The 21682-nt window shown below is 40.1% G+C and overlaps 1 protein-coding gene across 11 annotated transcripts in view; it reads left to right on the top strand.

The window, feature by feature from the left end:
• DNAJC13 (DnaJ heat shock protein family (Hsp40) member C13) overlaps positions 1–21682 on the top strand; it is a 131835-nt gene that overhangs the window by 7084 nt on the left and 103069 nt on the right. For 9 of the 11 annotated variants that reach the window (XR_012157482.1, XR_012157481.1, XM_073333222.1 and 6 more), the window contains exons 2-6: positions 2203–2283; positions 16720–16795; positions 17771–17920; positions 19143–19184; positions 21022–21222. Coding sequence is in view for 9 of the 11 variants with exons in the window: in XM_073333222.1 (XP_073189323.1) it covers positions 2216–2283; positions 16720–16795; positions 17771–17920; positions 19143–19184; positions 21022–21222 (537 nt within the window). In the remaining 2 variants the exon portion in view is untranslated. Of the gene's footprint in view, positions 1–2200; positions 2284–7654; positions 7777–16719; positions 16796–17770; positions 17921–19142; positions 19430–21021; positions 21223–21682 lie in introns of those variants that run through there. The other 2 variants (XM_073333215.1, XM_073333220.1) reach the window with 2 other exon arrangements.

The following is a 21682-nucleotide window of genomic DNA, read 5'->3' as shown; positions in this document are numbered from 1 at the left end:
CTCATCACTAAATGAGGGTTATCAAGTGGTTTTAAAAAAAATTGTGACTAATCATGCCATTAATTGCAATGTTAATAATAGAATATCATTTATTTAAATAGTTTTGGATGTTTTCTACATTTTCAAATATATTTCAATTACAAGAGAGAATACAAAGTATACAGTACTCCCTTTATATTTTTATTACAAATATTTGCACTGTAAAAAACAAAAGAAATAGTATTTTTCAATTCACCTAATACAAGCACTGTAGTGCAATCTCTTTATCATGAAAGTTGAACTTACAAATATAGAATGATGTATAAAAAAAACCCCTGCATTCAAGAATAAAACAATGTAAAACCTACAAGTCTATTCAGTCCTATTTCTTGTTCAGCCAATCACTCAGACAAACAAGTTTGTTTACATTTGCAGGAGATAATGCTGCCTGCTTCTTGTTTACAATGTCACCTGAAAGTGAGCACAGGTGTTTGCATGGCACTGTTGTAGCCGGTGTCGCAAGATATTTACATGCCAGATGCGCTAAAGATTCATGTCTCTTCGTGCTTCAGCCACCATTCCAGAGGACATGACATGCATCCATGCTGATGATGGGTTCTGCTCAATAACAATCCAAAGCAGTGAGGACCAACGCATGTTCATTTTAATCATCTGAGTCAGATGCTACTGGCAGATGGCTGATTTTCTTTTTTTGGTGGTTCGGGTTCTATAGTTTCCGCATCAGAGTGTTGGTCTTTTTTAAGACTTCTGAAAGCATGCTTCACACCTCATCCCTCTTAGATTTTGGAAGGCACTTCAGATTCTTAAACCTTGGGTCGAGTGCTGTAGCTATCTTTAGGAATCTCACATTGGTACCTTCTTTGCATTTTGTCAAATCAGCAGTGGAAGTGTTCTTAAAATGAACAACGTGCTGAGTCATCATCTGAGACTACTATAAAATGAAATATATGGCAGACTGCAGGTAAAACAGAGCCGGAGACATACAATTCTTCCTCAAGGAGTCACAAATTTTAATTAATGCTTTTTTTAAAATGAGTATCATCAGCGTGGAAGCATGTCCTTTGGAATGGTGGCCAAAGCATGAAGGGGCACACGAATGTTTAGCATATCTGGCACATAAATACCTTGCAATGCCGGCTACAAAAGTCCCATGCGAATGCCTGTTCTCGCTTCTTGGTGACATTGTAAATAAGAAGTGGGTTGCATTATCTCCCGTAAATGTAAACAAGCTTGTTTGTCTTAGCGACTGGCTGAACAAGAAGTAGGACTGAGGGAACTTGTAGGCTCTAAAGTTTTGCTTTTTGTTTTTGAGTGCAGTTATATAACAAATCCACATTTGTAAGTTGCACTTTCATGATAGAGATTGCAGTGCTGTACTTGTATGAGGTGAATTGAAAAATATTATTTAATTTTTACAGTGCAAATATTTGTAAAAATATAAAGTGAGCAATGTACACTTTGTATTGTGTTGTAATTAAAATTAATATATCTGAAAACCTAGAACATCATCCAAAAATATTGAATGAATTTCAATCAGTATTCTATTAACAGTGATTAAAACAGCAGTTAATCACGATTAATTTTTTTTGAGTTAGTTGCCTGAGTTAACTGTGACTAATCGGCAGCCGTACTAATATTCTGCAAGTATAGTTAAATTGTATTGATGAGCAGGAGCTGCTTACTCTTCCATAGCTGTAGTTTGCAAAGGTAAACAGAGCGAAATTACCTTAGCCAGTTAAGAAAACAGATGTCATCTCTACTTAACATACTTGATTTTGTGTACTCTGAATCATATCAGACAATAAAACTAAATTTGCTTTCTTCTTTGCAAAGTTACTAAAGTGGGGATTGTTTTCTGTGCACTGTCAGTGTGCATACAGTAATACTAGTATCTTAAGCATATCGGAGTAATGCAATATTGTCTGCTCTTAGATCATTACATGCTGGTAATAAGGAGGAGAAGAAATGAATACTTAAGTGCTCTGCACTCAGTAAATAGTTGAAAACCATATTCCTTCAAGTAGCTAAATCTGAGCAGCGGTAAGGTATCTCAGGAGGTCTTAAATTGCAAGCAAACCTGAGTGAAAGATAAAAGGATTTAATCCTTTTATCACATGTATTTTAGACCATATTGGTGATTAGTGGTTGTATTTGGTCTTAATTAAGATCATAAGTATTAACATGAGATTTATTTTGTTTCAGGTCTGGGCACAAAATGAATATAATTAGGGAAAATAAAGATCTTGCTTGTTTCTACACAACAAAACATTCGTGGAGGGGAAAGTAAGTTTTAAATCTATTACTTTGTCTCATATCCATACAAAATACTGTCATGTCTAGTCAAAATAGCTATCTAATCTGTTTGATCTCTAATTGTGTACTCAAGTCTTTAAAAATGTTGTGGAGCTGAAGGCTCATGTTACTGTAAAGTCCCTGCTCTGACTGCCTCTTCAGAAGCCAGAACTACTACTATTTAACCATCTGCTCAGCCTGCCTTCATCCACTTCTCTCTACTGTAGGTTTCCCAGTTTTCAAGAGAACACCTCTGGGCTATGCTGTCTGTCTTAGTTCTGTTGCACTAGTGAGATTAAAAAAGTGATGAGTCAAAGTATTTTAAATTACATAAATTGAAAATTTAGTAAGTCTCTAACTAGTACCTGAAGATTTAGAAACTGCCTTTTCATGAGTCTTTTTTTTTTTCTTCATTTCCCTTTTAATGGATGAGCTCACTAGTCTGTCCTTCTTCTTGGACTGTATTATTATGGGTTAACTGCTGAACTACTAATGGAGATTATTTTGGGAACACCTGTTCTAATGTATTGTAGTCCATCTTAAATCTTTTTCACTAAGTAATGCACAAAACCTTCCACTATTGCTGACACAGTAGTGGATCTGAACTGGTCTTAGTGAAGGTGGGAGCCTTACCATACATGTTGCTCCAGTATTTGTCTTCAATACCATAAATTAAATATAAGTAAGTCTGAGTTGGAAACTGTTGCCAGAGCTCAAGAGCAGCATATCGGTGTCTTAGGCACTGATGCAGCTAAAGTAGTGTTGGCAATAGCAGCATATCTTTGTAAAAATTCCCTATTGTAGACTAGGCTTTAAGGATGTGTGGCTTACCGTTCACGAGCCAAGCAGAGACATGGCAAATTTTCAGTATATAATTTCCATGTGCCGTCATGCTGTGGATGTTTGTTTGGATACTAAAGCGAAATGTAATGTTGTATATGAGGGTTTAGCAAATACAAGTCACAATTCAAAGTGCAATAGTCACTAACTTTGTTTGTTGATTCTGGTTTTAAAATCAAACTTAACTTTACTTTAATTCAGTCTTTGTCATATAAGTTGCCTTGTCTATTTTTAAAAGCAAATAATTATCCACTTAAGCGTGCTGCTTAGAATGTTTTGTGTTTGCTTTCTGGTACTTCAACCTAAACACAAACCACCATACACTCTGAGCGAAAGCTTTTTAACCTTATTGTAAAAATGCCATAAGACTATGGGGCCAAGCTGTCACTTGTATTGAACATACAATGGTTACATACTATTTGAGAAACTGGTGGCATCCAGAAGTATCACTTCAGTGGTGACATGAAGGAGAGGGACATAAGCCTCAGGCAAGGGTTTGTTTTTTTTTCCTCCCCCCTCCCTTCCCCCCCCAACCGAAACCTGAACTGAGGTGACATGATGCATTTAGAGCATACAATTGAAGTGTAGGGGTGGAAAAAACACAAAAATAGTTATTTGTTCATTGGCGCATCTGTCTCCTTGCATGATAAACTTAAATTTGGAGGCCTGCATAAAAATAAAACTCAAATCCTGGTTTCCCTCCTACTATGGTGGTGACTGACTTTCAACTTAGCAGTACTGTGAAGTAGAACGTATTGTGAAGTTACCTCCCTTCGTGATTCCTGACCTCATCCGCAATATTGCTGGCATATTTTTCAATCCAATGTTTAGAGTATAAAAACTTCTGAAATTCTGCTCTACCTAATCTTAGCAGAATGGGATTTAAACTCTGCTCTGCTAAACAGCATTCTTACTGGCAGCAAATCTTTCTACACAGTTTGACTATTTCATAGTGCGATAGAAGTTTTTTAGTGTGCGGTGTGTGGGGACTGTTTGAATTGATCCAGCACTCAAGTCTTACATGTAGCATTCACTACATTCACTGTAGGATAGCATTACTTTCATGCTGCTGCTTTCTGAATTCTTGGAGTATAGTGCATTCCTCCTTGTTGGGGACAGATACGGGGTTAGCCTGAAGACAGATGCTTGAACAATGAATTGGGGTTGAAACCTGATGACTTTTGATAATACTCCAGAATTCAGGATTAGTGTCAGCTCATTCCTCAGCAAAGGCTAGGAGCTCTAAGTCAAAAGTGACCCTCCTCTGCTTGATTGAAGTAGCATCATCATGAATTCTTGGAAGAGGCTAAAGGAAGGACTGATGGCCAAGAACTCTTGAAATAAAACTTGTCAATATCTGACAGAGTTCTCTGTCCAACAACAATAAAACTCTAAAGCCTGGCAGTTCTACTCAGTCTGCTCTGGGCTACATTATTACTGCCTTGATGCAAAGGACAAGGCTCTGCCTTAAGTCACCACTGTAAAGAGGCCTAATCTCTGAAATCATGATTATTGCTTCAATTGTAAACTCTCAATTAAAATCATAATGGAAAAATTACTCACATCTTTTAAAAGGTACGTATGTTGCCTGAGGGTAATAAGAACAAAAACACTTAATGCTGAACTTAATTAAAAACACACCATTAAAACAAATCTGCAGTTAAATGGGCAAAAGGACATACATGCTATTGCAATAACAAATTTACTGGTAAATAAGCATTTGCTGCAATGTCTTGTGTGGACAAGGATATTTTAAAAAAAAAAATTTTTTTTTGGTCTGACCTCTTTTCTAAAGGTGCTGAACATTTGTTGTTCTCATTGATGTCATTGACATCAAGGACACAAATGAGAGCTGCAGGGCCTCAACACGTTTGCACATCATGCCACTTACTATATAAAGAGCTGGTAGTGCTGCCTATAGCTAAGGTTGCCCAACGTTTCCCATAATACTTGGCTTTCAATTGTTTATACCTTTGCCAAAGTTTTAAGTTGAGGATAAAATTTTTCATGGTGGGTGTATGTGTCTGGCTTTTTTTTTTTTTTTTTTGTTCTAGCAAAAATGGTTCAGCTGGCTCCAAGAACTAGGACATGCAAATACATTGTCTTGTTCATGTTAAAAATTCTTCTAGCTGCTTCTCTGAGAAACCTTAGCACCACCATGCTTTGAAGCAGGGATTTGAAGTTTGGCAATGGTGGGAGTGGGAAAGCACACTGGTTTAGAGATGTGCCTTTTGATGTGCCTCTGTGGAAAAATCACCCAAATCTGGCCAAGTCACGAGCCTCTGAACACATGCGCCCACGCTCACACACTTGTAAGAGCTTGGCAGCTGAAGTCTCTAGAGATTCTGTCTGTGCTGAACATCATTCATCTCAGGGCTGAAGAGACACAGCAGGATTTTTGCTAACTGCTCCTGTCACTGCTAGGGGCTGCTGTGGTGCCATGCACCAGAACTGAGATCAAGGAATCTCTCCCTTGAGTTCAGTGCTCTGCTGCTGGCCTCCAGGCTGTGCAGAAAAGTAAGAGCCACCTGACTTGAATGCAGAGGAGTGAAGAATTTGGGCTGAGTCAGGGGTGTTGCAGGAGCCTGAGAGTATAGGGGCTGGGTGTATTTAGTAGGAGGGTGGCAGGAGCTGGGGCATTGTGGGCATGTAGTTGGTTAGGAGCTGGAGTACAGTGCAGAAGAGTCTATAACCACTATAGACCTCACTCCCCTATAGAACCTCAAATTGAACCCAGGAGTCCTGAATCTGAGTTCCTCTGCTGACAACAAATAGCTATGAAGCACTCTGGCAAAGTGTGTCTCACTCTGTTAATAGTGACTGGTCACAGAGAAAAACGGCCTCCTGCTGCTGCATGTTACTCTATTAACTCAAGCAGTGCAGGTCTTTGCTAAAGGTCCTATTGCTGATGACCCAAGCTGCGGGTGGATAGAATTTTTTTTTTTTTTCAAATCAGGAAGTTGCATTTTAAAAACAAACCTGCAATTAAAAGAACAATAGGGTTGCAGAGTCAAGCATTCAAATATTAGGAAACTAGCATGCGATAATGTAATTAGACTCTATCATATGGCATGTGCACACGAGGACTGAATTAAGGTTGCACAGGAAACCTTCATTATGACATTTTCAACTCTTGAGTTTGCAACTTTAATGCTCTTTTAATATAGGCTCTTTTGGGTGTATATGTGTAAAGGAGAAATATATGCTTTAGTTAAATTAAAACCTAGTCATATGTGTCACTAAATCTATAATAGACCCCAAATTTTTCTTTAAACTTTTACTAAAGGCAATCTTCTTCCCCCCCAAAAAAGCATTACCATTACAATCAGTTTGTCTTGTTCAGGGTACTATTATTGTAGTGCACACCTTTTTGACTGTTCTTACAAAACCCTGACAATTGCTAACTGTTCCTTAACTTGAATCTTTGCTTACAAATAAGTATAAAATGTCTGTCGAGAGCAGTGGCTCTCAAACTTTTTTACTGGTGACCCCTTTCACACAGCAAGCCTCTGAGTGCGACCCCTCCCCCCCCCAAGTTAAAAACACTTCTTCTAAATATATTTAACACCATTATAAATGCTGGAGGCAAAACGGGGCTTGCGGTGAAGGTTGACAGTTTGTGACCCCCCTGAGGGGTCCCAACCCCCAACTTGAGAACCCCTGGTCTAGAGTAGGGGCATTAGGGGACGAGAGCTGAGGAAGTGTTGTTCTAAGTCAGCCATAAAAATGTTGGCATACTGTGGGGCCATGCGGGTACCCAGCTTTCGTCCCCTAATGCCCCAACTAAAACCTCTCCAGTGCATCATCAAGGATCTACAACCTATCCTGAAGTACGACCCATCACTCTTTCAGATCTTGGGAGACAGGCCAGTTCTTGCTTACAGACAGCCCCCCAACCTGAAGCAAATACTCACCAGCAACCACACAACAAAAACACTAACCGAGGAACCTATCCTTGCAACAAAGCGCGTTGCCAACTGTGTCCGCATATCTATTCAGGGGACGCCATCATGGGGCCTAATCACATCAGCCACACTATCAAAGGCTCTTTCACCTGCACATCTATTAATGTGATATGTGCCAGCAATGCCCCTCTGCCATGTACGTTGGCCAAACCAGACAGTCTCTACCTAAAAGAATAAATGGACACAAATCAGACGTGAAGAATTATAACATTCAAAATGCAAACTAGGTACCTTTTTGTAAAGCGCTTCAACATGCTGCTTTTTAACCTCCCCATGCAGACCCTGCTGGCATGCTCTAAAAAAAAAAAAAAGCTACTCACTTTCTTGGAAATGTTGTTCTTCGAGATGTGGTGTTCATGTCCATTCCAAGCAGGTAGGTGGATGCCGCGTGCACACCAGCCGGAATATTTTTCCCCTAGCAGCGTCCGTAGGGTCAGCCTGGGGCGCCCCCTGGAGTGGCGCCTTCATGGCGCCCAATATCGGGGCCCCGCCGACAACAGTTACGAGAAAGTGAGTAACCGTTTTTTCTTTGAGTGATCGTTTATGTCCATTCCAAGCAGGTGATTCACAAGCTAGAGCTCAGAAGGTGGGGTCGGAGTTATCCACAGAAAAGAGCATGGCTCGCCCAAAAGCTGCATCGACCCTGGACTGTCCTGTAATTGCATAGTGCGACGTAAATGTATGTATCGAGAACCACGTGGCTGCCCTGCAAATTTCCTGAATAGGGACTTGTGCCAGGAATGCCGCAGAGGAGGCCTGGGCCCTGGTAGAGTGAGCGGTTATCTGCGGAGTGGGCTCCTTTGCCAGGGTATAGCACTCCCTTACGTAAAAGAATAGATAGACACAAATCAGACGTCAAGAATTATAACATTAAAAAACCAGTTGGAGAACACTTCAATCTCTCTGGTCACTCGATTACAGACCTAAAAGTCACAATTCAGCAAAAAAAACCTTCAAAAACAGACTGCAACGAGAGACTGCTGAATTGGAATTAATTTGCAGACTGGACACCATTAAATTAGGCTTGAATAGAGACTGGGAGTGGATGTGTCATTACACAAAGTAAAACTATTTCCCCATGTTTATTCACACCCCCCCCCCCCCCACTATTCCTGACACATTCTTGTGAACTGCTGGAAATGGCCCACCTTGATCATCACTACAAAAAGGGTATATATGTGTGTGGTTTTTTTTCTCTCCTGCTGGTAATAGCTCACTTTAAGTGGTCACTCTCATTACAGTGTGTATGGTAATGCCCATTGTTTCATGTTCTCTATGTATATAAATCTCCCCACTGTATTTTCCACTGAATGCATCCGATGAAGTGAGCTGTAGCTCACGAAAGCTTATGCTCAAATAAATTGGTTAGTCTCTAAGGTGCCACAAGTACTCCTTTTTCTTTTTGCAGATACAGACTAACACAGCTGCTACTCTGAAATCAGACAAAGTGGTAGCTTTTAAAAATGTAGCTTTATTTTTTGCTTTACCTTAGTGTGAAGATCTGAGCAACAGAATTAAAACCTTCTATAAAAAGCTGTTTTCATATAGCAATTTAGCTATATGTCTACTTAAACTTTTTATAGGCAGTTTTCTGGTACAGGCTGTATCTGAAACAAAGTACTGGCTTTAGCTGGTACTGGAGTTTATCCTACAGTGCTATTTCATACTAGATAATCATGAAAAATAACTTTTTATAAAATCACTAGTATCTAAAATTGTACACACCAGCCTCTTCTCATACTGTGTGCAGATGTGGATATAAACATGGAGCACAGTCTCTTCTAAACTGCCAGACTATTCTCCTGGAGTGCAGTGAAGAGACTTTTGGATAGCCAAAACTCTGTCTTGCATCCCTGACAGTAGAACACTGTTGGGATTCAAGTTTGAATAGCCTCAAGGAAGAAAATTGGATTTAAAGAGGCTGTGATGTATCCTGCATTTTTATATTTAAATTATAATACAAATAAGTATATTCCTAAGCCTGTGGGCACATCTTCATTAACTAAAACAGTTTATGTTGATTAACATATTGCAGATTATTGTCTGCATGAAAGGACACTCCTGAACTTCACAACTATTCCATTTTAAATTCTGTGGTAACATCGGGGTGGGGGGAGAAGGAAACAAAGGCTATCTTTAAATACAGAATCCTCTTCTCCACCAGCCTCCTAAGGTAAAAAGTCTGAGTGAACAGAGGTTTTGTTCCATGCCTTAAATGCCAACAGACTCTCATTGTTTCTGACCAATGGGGCAAGTGAAATCCAGAATCAAGATCTCTCCATTGAAAATACCCTCCCACCATCTACCAAGGTTCCAATACTGCCAGCTGGTCTTGAAGCTTGACTGCCATAATCTGCTTGGTGAGACGTGGTCTTGCTGGTAACTAGAACCTAAGCTATATGAGGTACTAGTTCTCCAACTGTAATTCATAAAACACTTCCTCACAATCCATAAAATACATGACAGACACAGTGTGCTGGCTTCAATCTTTTTTACAGTTCTACAGGTGAACAGACTGCTGCAACAAAGGTAATGCTAGCCTAAAAGTTTTTAAACTTCCTTATTCTGCTTTTTGGTTTTGTGGAATAATCACAAGTTCTTCTACAACATCTTTTACGATATAATACTAATGGACTCTTTCTGAGTTAAGTTTGTTTAAATGCTGCTGAAAAGCCTAGAACATGGACCTTATTCCATTGTTGTGGTCAATATATAAAATGTCCTGCCTGCAGGATCATCTGTGTTATGTGACATACAATATGCCATTTAATTCAGTGGGACACCTGATCTTGAAAAAGTTCTTATTCTAAGTAGTGAATAAAGTACAGATGCAAAACAAAATTAAATCGAGGTTCTGCTTGCTGAATTAAATCTTTCCACCTTGATTCTAAGGCATAATGAGTCAGAATTTCATAGTAACTCTTGGTAATCTTTACTATTCACCTGTTAGTTGTATTGGTTCAGTTTTTCCTACTTGCTACTGTTAGAACAAGAAACCACCAATGAATGAACACATTGAACAATAAAAACAAATGAGCTAAATCAGACTGATATGGAACCATGTTATCAAATGCAATGCCCATCTGTCCAAAAGCTTCTAGATTTTAGCAAAGCAAGTCCCCTGTGATTCACAACTCCACCCATTCACCCTTCTGCACCATGCAGTTGATTACATCTAATAGCTGTTTCACTGTAGTGACCAATAATTCCATCCATTGTTCTTTTCGACTTTCTAGAACATTATAAACGTTTCCTGAAACATAAAAATAATATTGAACTCAATTCCCTTACTTCGTTAGACTAAGTAAATCTTTTTCAGGTTTTTAGAGCCTGATGTTTCTCAGATCAAATATATTTGTGTAAATGAGTAACATAGGATTTTAAAAAATGAAAACACTCTTCAGAAATAAGTTGCATTGATTTATTCTCTAGTTTTTAGGCAAACTTTCCATTTACACCTTTAAAAGATCAATAGAAATGTGTCTTAGGTCTGATTTCAGAGAACTTCTTTTAAATATAACTTTTGACCCAAAGTTTCATTGTCCCTCTTAAACATGAACACATGGGGCTGTTAAGTATTAGCACTCCTTTGATATGGGAAGCACTCTCTTTTTTGGGGCTTTCTGTGGAACCTCATTAGACAAGCGTGTTCCAGTACTTTGCAATACTTCCAAATCTGTATACGGACTACACAAATAACATGTATGTTAAAAAGAAATTGTAGCATGTGTCTTTTAAAAAGAGGACAACTCAAAGTGGAGACATAATTACTCAGTCCACTAAAGTTGTTGAGAAGCTGTTAAAGCAGGAAAGAGCCTCCCACAGCACTAACCACGGTGTTGCTGGATTCAGTTCCCTACCGTGCCATTAACTTCCATGTAACTTTTTGGGCAAGGTCATTTAACCTCTCTGTACCTCAGTTCCCCATCTGTAAAATGAGGTTAATGCTTCCCTACCTCATAGGATGTTGTGAAGATAAATATATTTAAGACTGTCATGCTTTGAGATCTACTGATGAAGAGCACTATATAAGAAATAGGTATTAAGTCAAATGACATCTGATTTGGCTGACTGGTATTCTGTAGGATTTTTTTTGTATGATGCTAATAACATTAAGTATACATCAGTCAATTGAATAGATAATCCCTTATCTGTGGCTCATGAAGAGGTAGGTTACTCAAGAAATTATCAACTTTTAATTTGTTACATTTTTGTAAAGGTGAAGTTTTTGACTTAAAACATAACATTACGGGAGGCTTTGAGACAGGTTTCAGAGTGGTAACTGTGTTAGTCTGTATCAGCAAAAAGTCTAAGGTGCCACAAGGACTCCTCGTTCTAACAAATTTGAGCGTAAGCTTTTGTGGGCCAAAACCCACTTCATTGGATGCATGCTGTATTTTCCACTGCAAGCATCTGATGAAGTAGGCTTTGGCCCACAAAAGCTTATGCTCAAATTTGTTAGTCTCTAAGGTGCCACAAGTACTCCTCATTCTTTCTGGAGGCTTTGAGTGAGACATTAACTCAGGGGTGGGCAAACTACGGCCCGGGGGCCGCATCCGGCCCTTCAGACATTTTAGTCTGGCCCTTGAGCTCCCGCGGAGAAGCAGGGTCTGGGGCTTGTCCTGCTCCGGCACTCCAGCTGGGGAGTGGGGTCAGGGGTGGCCTCTGCTCTGTGCGGCTCCCGGAAGCAGCGCCATGTCCCCACTCCAGCCCCTATGCGTAGGGGCAGACGGGACTCTGCACACTCCCCCCGCCCCAAGCGTGGCCCCTGCAGCTCCCATTGGCCTGGAACCATGGCTAATGGGAGCTGCAGGGGCAGCGCCTGTGGACAGGGCAGCATTCAGAGCTGCCTGACTATGCCTCTGCATAGGAGGGGGGCGGCTGCTGCTGCTTCCAGGAGCTGCTTAAGGTAAGCACTGGCCAGAGCCTGCACCCCTGCCCCAGCCCTGATCCCTCTCCCATCCTCCAAACCCCTCGGTCCCAGCCTAGAACACCCTCCTGCACCCCCATCCCCTTGTCCCCAGCCCCACCCCAGAGCCCGCATCCTCTGCTGGAACCCTCACCCCCCACACCCAAGCCCCTGCCCCAGCCTGGAGCCCCCTCGTGCATCCTGAACGCCTCATTTCTGGCCCCACCCCAGAGCCCACACCCCCTGCTGGAGCCCTCACCCCCTTCCACGCCCCAACTCCCATTTCATGAGCATTCATGGCCCGTCCTACAATTTCCATACCCAGATGTGGCCCTCAGGCCAAAAAGTTTGTCCACCCCTGTTTTAACTTGCTATCCTTAGGGAAGGTAGATCTTCTGATGTGTAAGAGCTGTAGCTGGAGTGGTTGGACCCTTCTGTCTGAAGAGAAATGATCTTATTCCTATTTCAAAGAGGTAAACTCTTCTTTCTTCTCATAAACTGTTTGTTTGTTTACTTTTTCCCCTTCTGGTCTCATGGTGATTATTCTGCTAATGATGAACATGAGACTTTTTGGACTATACAGCTTTTAGCATTAGTGGGTGTTGAATATGGAGGAACATTCATAAGCATTTCTTCAAGAGCATGCATTAGTGTTGCTGGTAAGACTGGTTCAACTAAGCTTGTCTTGTTGCTTGCATTGGCATAAATAGAGGGAATTGGTTAGAAGGATGCATGGAGGCCTCCATGTTGAGAACAGAGAAAACAAATTTGATATTGATAAGATGTTGCCATAGATCTTCCTGTAAAAGCTGGAAATAAAGAAACACTTAGTGGTTTTGTTCTGCTTTGTACAGCACCTAGAACAATGGGGGTCCTCTGCCATGACTCGGGCTCCTAGATACAGTGCAAATAACTAATAGTTTACTGTCTGGCACTTCTGTCCCCACTGCTATTGATGTAGAATGATGTTGCAAGGTATTGTGGTCCTAGCTCACAAACATGAACCATTCCTTCCCCCTCTATTAAGAGACTTTATTTTCCTGTTCCTGAACTTTCAGGAGCCTGGATTAGTGAAGCTGAGCCCAGAAAGGACATTTTGGTATAGGCCGTAGTCTCATTCCTTTTCCAAATTCTTAAATTTAAGCTTATTGCTTTTGCTATAGATCTTGTCCAGAAAGGCTCCTAAAAGGGAGCTACCAGGTTAAGTGACTTTACAAATTAAGTCCTCACTCAAGTTGCTAGTGATCTCCCTGTGACCTCTGACGCTTCTTTGGTCTCTGAATACACCTCTCACAGATAATGGCCTTGTGCCTTAGCCCTTTCTACAGTGGAATCCTGTGATTCCCCCTCTTTTCCAGGATTGTCTTCACTGCAGTGTTAACTCATGGTATAACTCGAGTGTTGGCCCTATTCCAGCTCATGTCCACATGCAGCTCTCTAGCTGGAATTAGGTGGGACCTTAAATTCAAGTTAGCTGGCCTGTCGGGGTGTGGGTTAAATCTCCAGTGCTGCTGACAATCCAGTACAGTGGTGGGGATTCAGCTACCTAGCTCAAGTTAGCACAAGTCATCAGCTGCTAATCCAGTCATTCTATTGGTAAGCGAGACCTTACCTTAACTGTTAAAGGTGCATTTTTACTTTTGGCTTGTGTAGTGTATTTTTCTTCATTGCAATAGTTAGCTTAAATGAGAGTAGCCACACTGTGAAACGCTCAATCTATCCACTGATTTAGGCCTTATCCTCACTGCAAAAGCAGAGGTGGGCTTGCCTGCCTTATAGTCTTTACCAGCTTAGAGATTCAGTGCAAGCTGACAGATGAAGTTCTTCAACCAGCAACGCTAGCTAAACAGACAGAAGCACTCTTGTGTGAGCATAGCTGTCTACATCCGGGTTTTTGCTGGCATAGCTGTGTGGGAGAGTGTGTTTTATTTTCATGCTCCTAGCCAACATAGCAATGCTGGCAAAACTTTCAAGTGTAGACTAAGCCTGTGTGACATAAGTGAGCTCAAAAATACTTCTCAAAATATTTCTCAAAAATACTTGCTTTGCGTAGAGGGGCCTAACTATATTTGGAAGAATTATAAGTAAAAGGTACCCATCTACCACCAGCTAGTTAGTTTTCTCCTACTACTAAAACAACTGGTGCTTTTCTAGGCCTAGTTCACTTTATTTTACTATTTGTTGCAACCTACTCTTTAGTTTAACTGACAGTTAATTACATTGGTGATATTGCTGTGGTCTGTTCAGAAGTTCTGTAAATTCAGATTTTGTGTCTGTGCTCATCATTGCAAACCAGAGGATTGAAGGTTTGTAAAAGTAGCTAAAATGTAAAGGAAGCAGCTTAGATGCAGCTCCATAAGAGGATGAAACAGATCACTCCACAGGGTTATATGGGGCCTCGGATACATAGGATGATGTCCATGCTATGGAGGTTTTGACAGCCATACCCCTAATTCATGTTTGAAAGGTGATGTAAATGTAAATTACCATTTTGTTCATCTCCCCGTGATTATACAAAGTCAATATTTTTTATTTAATTCTAGAACGTAAAGCAGAATTCTTGTATTTCAGCATCCTGACTGCTAACAGAACTGAGAAGTGAGGAGAACAGAATGGTCGTCTTGACAATATCCCTATAAGGATAGAATAGATACCATGAGAGTTTGCATTCATGGATCTATTAAGTTTTTATAAGATAAACAGTTTCTATTCAAGAGCTCTTTCTGGGTACTCTAAGTATTTGAGTTGTCAACTGTTTCTGTACTTGCACCTTATTTTATTTTCAAACAATGATTTATATTGTAAACCAAGTATAGTAGAGGTTAGTAAACACTTCAGAAGTTCATTGAACTTGCTCAGAGTCAAATCTAGTTTCTTGATTTCCCTCATCCCTCAAATTATAGCTTCTAAATGTTCAGTATTGTTACTGGAAATATAATTTAATGTGCATAATCTATAGCATACAAAAAAAGCTGTGAACAAATGGAAGTGTGTAAATCCTTCCTCAGACTAATCAGATTTGATTTATATTCAGTCATCAAATACTAATATTTCAAAAAGATATAATGGTGTAACTGACAAAAGCAAGGAAAATATAATTAAAAGTAACTTGTAAAACTAGTCTCTTGGGGGGGAAAAATGTAATTTCTAACACGGTGACTTAACATTAGGCAGTATTGAAATGACACCTTGAATAAAGGTAACTTTTTATTTCTCCTCCTAGGGTTGCTTGTTTCTGAAGATACTCATAACTAATTGAGGAATATCTTTCAAGTAGTAAAACTGAGTGCTGCCAGACCCTGCTTACTGACTTTTCACCTTTTAGAAATCTTAAACTGACTTGTGTGTAAAATATTTATTGAAGGTGCTTTCTGGAAACTACCTCTTTCACTTACTTGGTCATTTAACTTTCTGTCCACCCAAAGCCTCTTGCTTCCAGGCACCTTGAATAGGCACTAAAGGTCATTGCATCACACAGAATACACATGATATAAAGAACAGCTTCACTTTGAGACCCTCCTCCAGTTCACTTGTCTATTCACTGAAAAATGTATCTGCCTGCTTGCCTCTGCAATTCAAAGGAAATCTTTCCTGTTTACCATTCCACCATGATCCAGAGAAAAGTATCTCCTTAATACCTCCTCTGCTGATGGGAAATCCCACTATACCTACCTTATCCATAGTTAACAGTCAGCCCTGAGATGAACTCCTGCCATACCATTTGCAGCCACGTTGAGTAGAGGGTTCTTGGTAGCTGAAACATGCTGAGGAATGTAAATGTCTTTCATATGTGTGAAGTCTGTATGTAAAATATAGTTAGTCTAATTACAAATACTTTCGATGAATTATACTGGGGTAGGGAAACGGGGTATGACTTAAAGATGTTTGTAGAACTCTAATTCCAGATTTCTAGCTGTTGTATTTGCGTAAACGTTAAAATGCTGATTTACAAACACAGATTGATCTTGAAGTTAGAGGTGTTACTCTTTTAAATAAGATTTGTACAGATGATCTATACTAAGTGCTTGCTTCAAACTAGCAGTTGATAGATTTGGACCAGTGGGCTTTTCTTTGAACCACACAAACCATCAAACTTCTGGTGCAGCTTTTGTATACTTTCGTTGTTGTGGTGTTTGTTGAACTATGTCAGTATAGTTCCTTGGAGAAGAGTATTCAAGTAGTTACTGTTAGTTGGAAGCTGTGTTCTACATTCAGAATTCTCAATTTATGCTATTTTGAATTTGTGAATATCCATTTTCTCCCTCTTTTTTTTTGCCTTTCTACGTATAGTCATGTTGGTGAAAATATCCATTGCAAGTTTCCCATTGGTATTTTGTACTTGTCAATGCATGTTATTGGAGTTTTTGGGCTTAGATCTTCCTGAGCTTGGCAGGGAGGGAGAGAATGCTGCAACAATTAAATATTCTTAAACCTTTCCTTTCTCTTCTGTTCACCAACCACATTGGAAAAGAGGCAAAGACGAAGGTATAAAAGAGTACTCTAGCAAACTTAATCCTTTATATTGAGAAATAATAGCATACTCACTTTATTAAGTCTGGCCATTCTCATTGTAATGGTTAGTGACTATGATTAGGCTTATGTTGGTTCTGTCCTAATGGGTGATTAGTGTATTTATCTGTACACATTTTGCTTTTTTTTTATGAGATTTCAGGAAAATACTTTTAAACTAAATACTTTCTTGGTATGCTTTAGGTATAAGAGAGTCTTCTCAGTTGGAACCCATGCCATCACTACGTACAATCCGAACACACTAGAAGTTACAAATCAGGTAATGATAAATGTAGTAATAGCCTTCTTGGATACATTAAGATATCCTAATGCAATCTGAGTTCATGTTAATATTCTTCTGACTTGTCCTCTCCTTAATATTTGAGTGTGGTCAGCTATGTTTTACAGAAGGTTCTCTCTTGTGATAAACACTAAGCATAACTAAAATGGGTGTCAGTTCCACTAAATACATGATTGGGCACTGTGGTGACTTGGCTTGCTCAGGCAAACTGTCCTTTTATAGGCTAAAGAAAAGTAGCTGATGCAATAGTTAACAGTTTAAATGGTGATTTGGTGTTTTTTTGAAGCTTGTATCGTCTTCTTTGTTCTGTTACACAATAGAACTAAAATTGTTACTTAGTAAAACAATCTCCTTCAACTTCCCTTTTTGTGTGTGTGCTATCTCAGGACTACTTGGCAGTTCCAGTGTCCTTGAAGGGAATCACTGCAGAGCAGAGATCTACAGGGTCACAAATTTTACCCAACTTTGCACTACTCCATCCTTGTTTGCTTGGATCCTTGTGCTTTTTCATTAGTCGAAATGTTGGCTTTTTCTTGAGCTTTTGAATTCCTAGCTACCACTTTGCATCTGATGAAGTGAGCTGTAGCTCACGAAAGCTTATGCTCAGATAAATTGGTTAGTCTCTAAGGTGCCACAAGTACTCCTTTTCTTTCAGCAGAGAGTGAATGCATTGCATTGAGCTTCCTCATCAAACTTGAATGCTTAGTCATAAAACCGATGTATATGCTATTTGTTGCCCTATTTAGTTACTCTGTACCTTTATTTTAATCACAAACTAGAGAGTTGGGTTTTGTTGTTATAACCTTAATTGTTAAAAACAATTAAGCCCTCTTATAAAGAGACCTAAGGTACAAATATACCCTTAAATACCTGTTTCACTACATTTGGATATAAAAGATTCTATTTCTTACATTAATTGAAACTTGTCAAGTGACCTTAATTTGTTTACCTTAGTGGCCTTATGGAGATCTTTGTAGTATCGGCCCTGTTGGAAAGGGGCAAGGAACAGAATTCAGCCTCACCTTTCGTAAGGGGAGTGGAAAGAAGTCTGAAACACTTAAGTTTTCTACAGACCATAGGACAGAACTCATTACAGAAGCGCTGGTAAGAACTAGTTATTTGGCTATTCAGCCAATTTAAGATATGTTACTGTATTTCTTATTAAATCTAATAATATTGTATGTTCACTTTGGATTTTATGTGATGAGAAGGAAAGCTGCTGTGCTTGTATATTAAAATGGATATTCATATACTTGGACTACGGTGTTCATTGAAATAACTTGTATGTAAGACTCCAATTTACTGGATGCATTAGACTGGTGATACTCAGACCTCAATGGTTTAGGAGCCAAATTAGTGATCACTATTACCCAAAAGAGCCACAGTAGTGTGAATGTTTCATTTACTATAGTACTAAATATTTTATATTCTCACAGCAAGTAAGTTAATAACTTAATGCAGGTTGATGATTTTATTGGTTAATAACCAGGGGTGAAAGTAACTTAAATCTCCTACTGGTACGCAATGCTGCCAGGCCCCTGGGCACGGTGTAGGAGGCCCAGCTCCAGGCCACCAGAAGGTGCAGAGTCTCAGGTGGAAGGGGTGGGGCCAGTGGTGCTGGAACAATTTTTTGGGTTCGGGTGTTGAGCTGCACCTCCTTCTGTCCCTGTCCACACGCCTCACCATCCTAGGCTGGGATCACAGCTGGGGGAGGCTGCAGAGCCCCAGGCTGGGGTCAGGAACGGGGGCCGGTTTCAGGGATCCTGGATGGCAGCAGAGGGGCCAGCAGGTGAGGAACTGGGACCCCGGGTGAGGGGCCATGCTGGGCGCAAAGCGTGGGGGTGCTTCCCGTGTTGCCTGGCCTGCTCTGCCTGGGGCTCTGGCCACGGCCCTTTTAAATCGCCCGGCCCCGGGGCAGCTGCCCGTTTTACTCTGGCTGCAGCAACGCTTTAACATTGGCCGTGTACTGGCCTGTACCGGCGGCCGCTTTCTTACCAGTACACCGTACCAGCTTACTTTCACCTTTGTTAATAACACAGTAAAAGCATTCAGATTGATTAATAATTAAATTGCACAGTGTTTTAATATCATACTGCAAAGAGCTGCAGGAGACACATTAAAGAGGTACTTGTGGCTCGTGAGCCTCTGTCTGAGTATCACTGGTGGTGAACAATGGAGCGAATGTATCCGTTTATATAAAACGGTGCCCTTTAAATATACAACTTTTAAATCTTTAAGTTTTAGACTATCCAAAAGAGATTCAAGTCGGAGTCCTTCTGGAATAATTAAAACAACGAATTATTTGTTTTCATTCTCCTTTTTACAGAGATTCAGAACAGACTTTTCAGAAGGAAAAATCACAGGAAGGGCAAGTATCTGGCCTGTCTATATTGGACTACAAATCCAGTCATTTCATAATTACAAATACTGTAAAAACAGACTAATTTCTAGTTGACCATGTCCCTTTATATTTTAAATAGTTACGGCTACCTACTACACCTAAATCTGAATTTCCTGCCAATTTTGTGGTTTTGTAATTTTCTTTTTTTTTTTCTTTTGTTTAAATGTTGTGAGATGAACATTATGGGAGAACTCTCCATAGAGAGCAGAGAGGTAATGTACTGGTAACTGCACAAACTGGAAAAAATATACTTCAAGGGTTGCTACCAAGTTACATTTATGTGGTGTAACCATAGTAGGCAAACTACAGAAGTGCAGATCTATTTCAAAAATTACTTTAAAAGGAGATTGAATATTATTAATTAGAAATAGTTGAAATTAAAGTGAAGTTATCAGAACACTGTTCAGCAAAGACTTGCATTTGAAAGTAAATGTGTAGTAGCACTTACGTACTTTGGGAGGACTTCACCTCATTTCTAGCCAGTGTGAAGGGGAGGAAAAAAGAGAATTCTTGGTGTATAGTGGGAGTTGGGGAAAAGTTCCAAGCATATCTTCTCAAATGGATTTATGGAGAGCTTGAAAGAGCTTACTGGAAACTAGCTACTGAATCTCTCTGTAGTACGTCAGCTTATGAGATTTATGCATTTAACACCCATACCTTGACACGTGGTTTCACATCCACTGGTTTCCCTGGAATGCATCTTAATAGGTCTTCTGTCTTGATGGCTTTGTTCATTTATATCCTTTTGAGTGTCTAGAAGCCTATTACCATTCTAGGACTACACCAAGTAGGACTTTTTTGAAGGGATACTTACTAAACAAGTATTCCATAGCACTATTATAGAACAATCAAGATTCTAATGGCTGAAATGTGTTGGGGATTCCCTGTCTAAGGCTATGTCTATGCTGCAATGTAAACCCAGGGTTTGTAGGACTTGAGTCAACTGACCCATGATAGAGAACCCTGGGTTTGAGTGTCTACATAGCATTTAAACCCTGCATTTAAGGCTCTTCTAACTCGTGCTAAAACTTAGGGCTCTGGCGTCCGGCAGTGCTCAGACCCAAGTCAGAGTAACCATATGCCAGAGTCCCTAGTGTCCCCTGCAGAATGTGGCTTCTCTAGCCCTACAATCAAGGTGCACTGTGGGAAAACTTTACTGCCTACCCTGCACATTACAGGAAGCTTGAACAGATCACCCAACCCAGGAGGCTCTCTGATCACCACTCTCTGCAAGCACACTATCAGAAGAGAATAGGTTAACACTCACCTGAGCTGCTCCCATTCACCAAGGGGGGGTAACTTCAGTTCTCAGAGTGGATTGCAGGTTGTTGGGATAGTTGTCTCATGGAACTGTCATACTTCTGGATGACTCCCAGGACCTGAGTCAAGCGAGGCTGCAGCCACACTGCAAAGCAATAAGGCTTGGACCCCTGGGTTCCAGCTGGGCTCTACCTTGAGTCCTCCTACCTTGCAGGATCCCAGGACCCTGGGTCTGAGCACTGGGTTAGCACAATTTCAGTATAGATGCGGGGAGGGAATAGGCTTGAGCCCAGGCTCATGTTTCAGTGTGAATAGACCGTAAGTGAACAGTGTGTCAGGTCTGGGTTAATCTTATATCAATTACAATGTAAAGATAGGTCAAACCATGCTGTGCTGTCATGGCTTTCAGATTTATTGGGGACACTTGCTTGATCATACAAAACCATCTCAAATTAAAGAACTGTTATGTGTAGATGTAGTCCTCAGGAGGTGAAGAAATATTTTTGGTTTTCTCTGGACTTAACAGCAGTTCCTTCTTTCATAGAGATACAACTGTTATAAGCATCACTGGAGTGACGTGAGAAAACCTGTGATTCTGGAAGTGACTCCTGGAGGGTTTGATCAAATTAATCCTGCAACTAATAAAGTCCTGTGTTCCTATGACTACAGAAATATTGAAGGTTTTGCTGATCTCTCTGACTATCAGGGAGGTTTCGCTATACTTTATGGAGGATTTAGTAGATTGGTGAGTATTATAACATTTTAGACATATGTATATCAAGTCATGAGAAGTTTTTTACATAAACAGAATAAGTATGAGGCTGTCTCATTCTCCTGCCTGTAAGTTCAAATCACTACATGGCAGATAATAAATGGCTTGTAGATTGAATAGTTTGTTAAGTTCAACAGGGCCAATTATACAACATTTTAATATTGGTAGTGTTGTAGCCATGTTGGTCCCAGTGACAGTTGGCAGTGACATTGGGCCAACTTCTGTTGGTGAAAGAGACAAGCTTTTAATCTCCACAGACCTTGAAAGCTTCTTTCATCAACAGAAGTTGGTTCAATAAAACATTTAATACAGAATTCTGTCCAAGTCCCCTTGAGTACTAACTGGGAGACTGGCTATTATCTGCCTGTGTATAAACTTGAGTGGAACAAGTTAAAATGAGGGAGCAGAGAACCCATACAGCCATGCAGAATTA

Source organism: Lepidochelys kempii, chromosome 2, assembly GCF_965140265.1.
Source record: "Lepidochelys kempii isolate rLepKem1 chromosome 2, rLepKem1.hap2, whole genome shotgun sequence".
NCBI lineage: Eukaryota > Metazoa > Chordata > Testudines > Cheloniidae > Lepidochelys > Lepidochelys kempii.
Note: the sequence above shows the minus strand (reverse complement) of the source record. Positions and strands in the feature narration are given on the sequence as shown.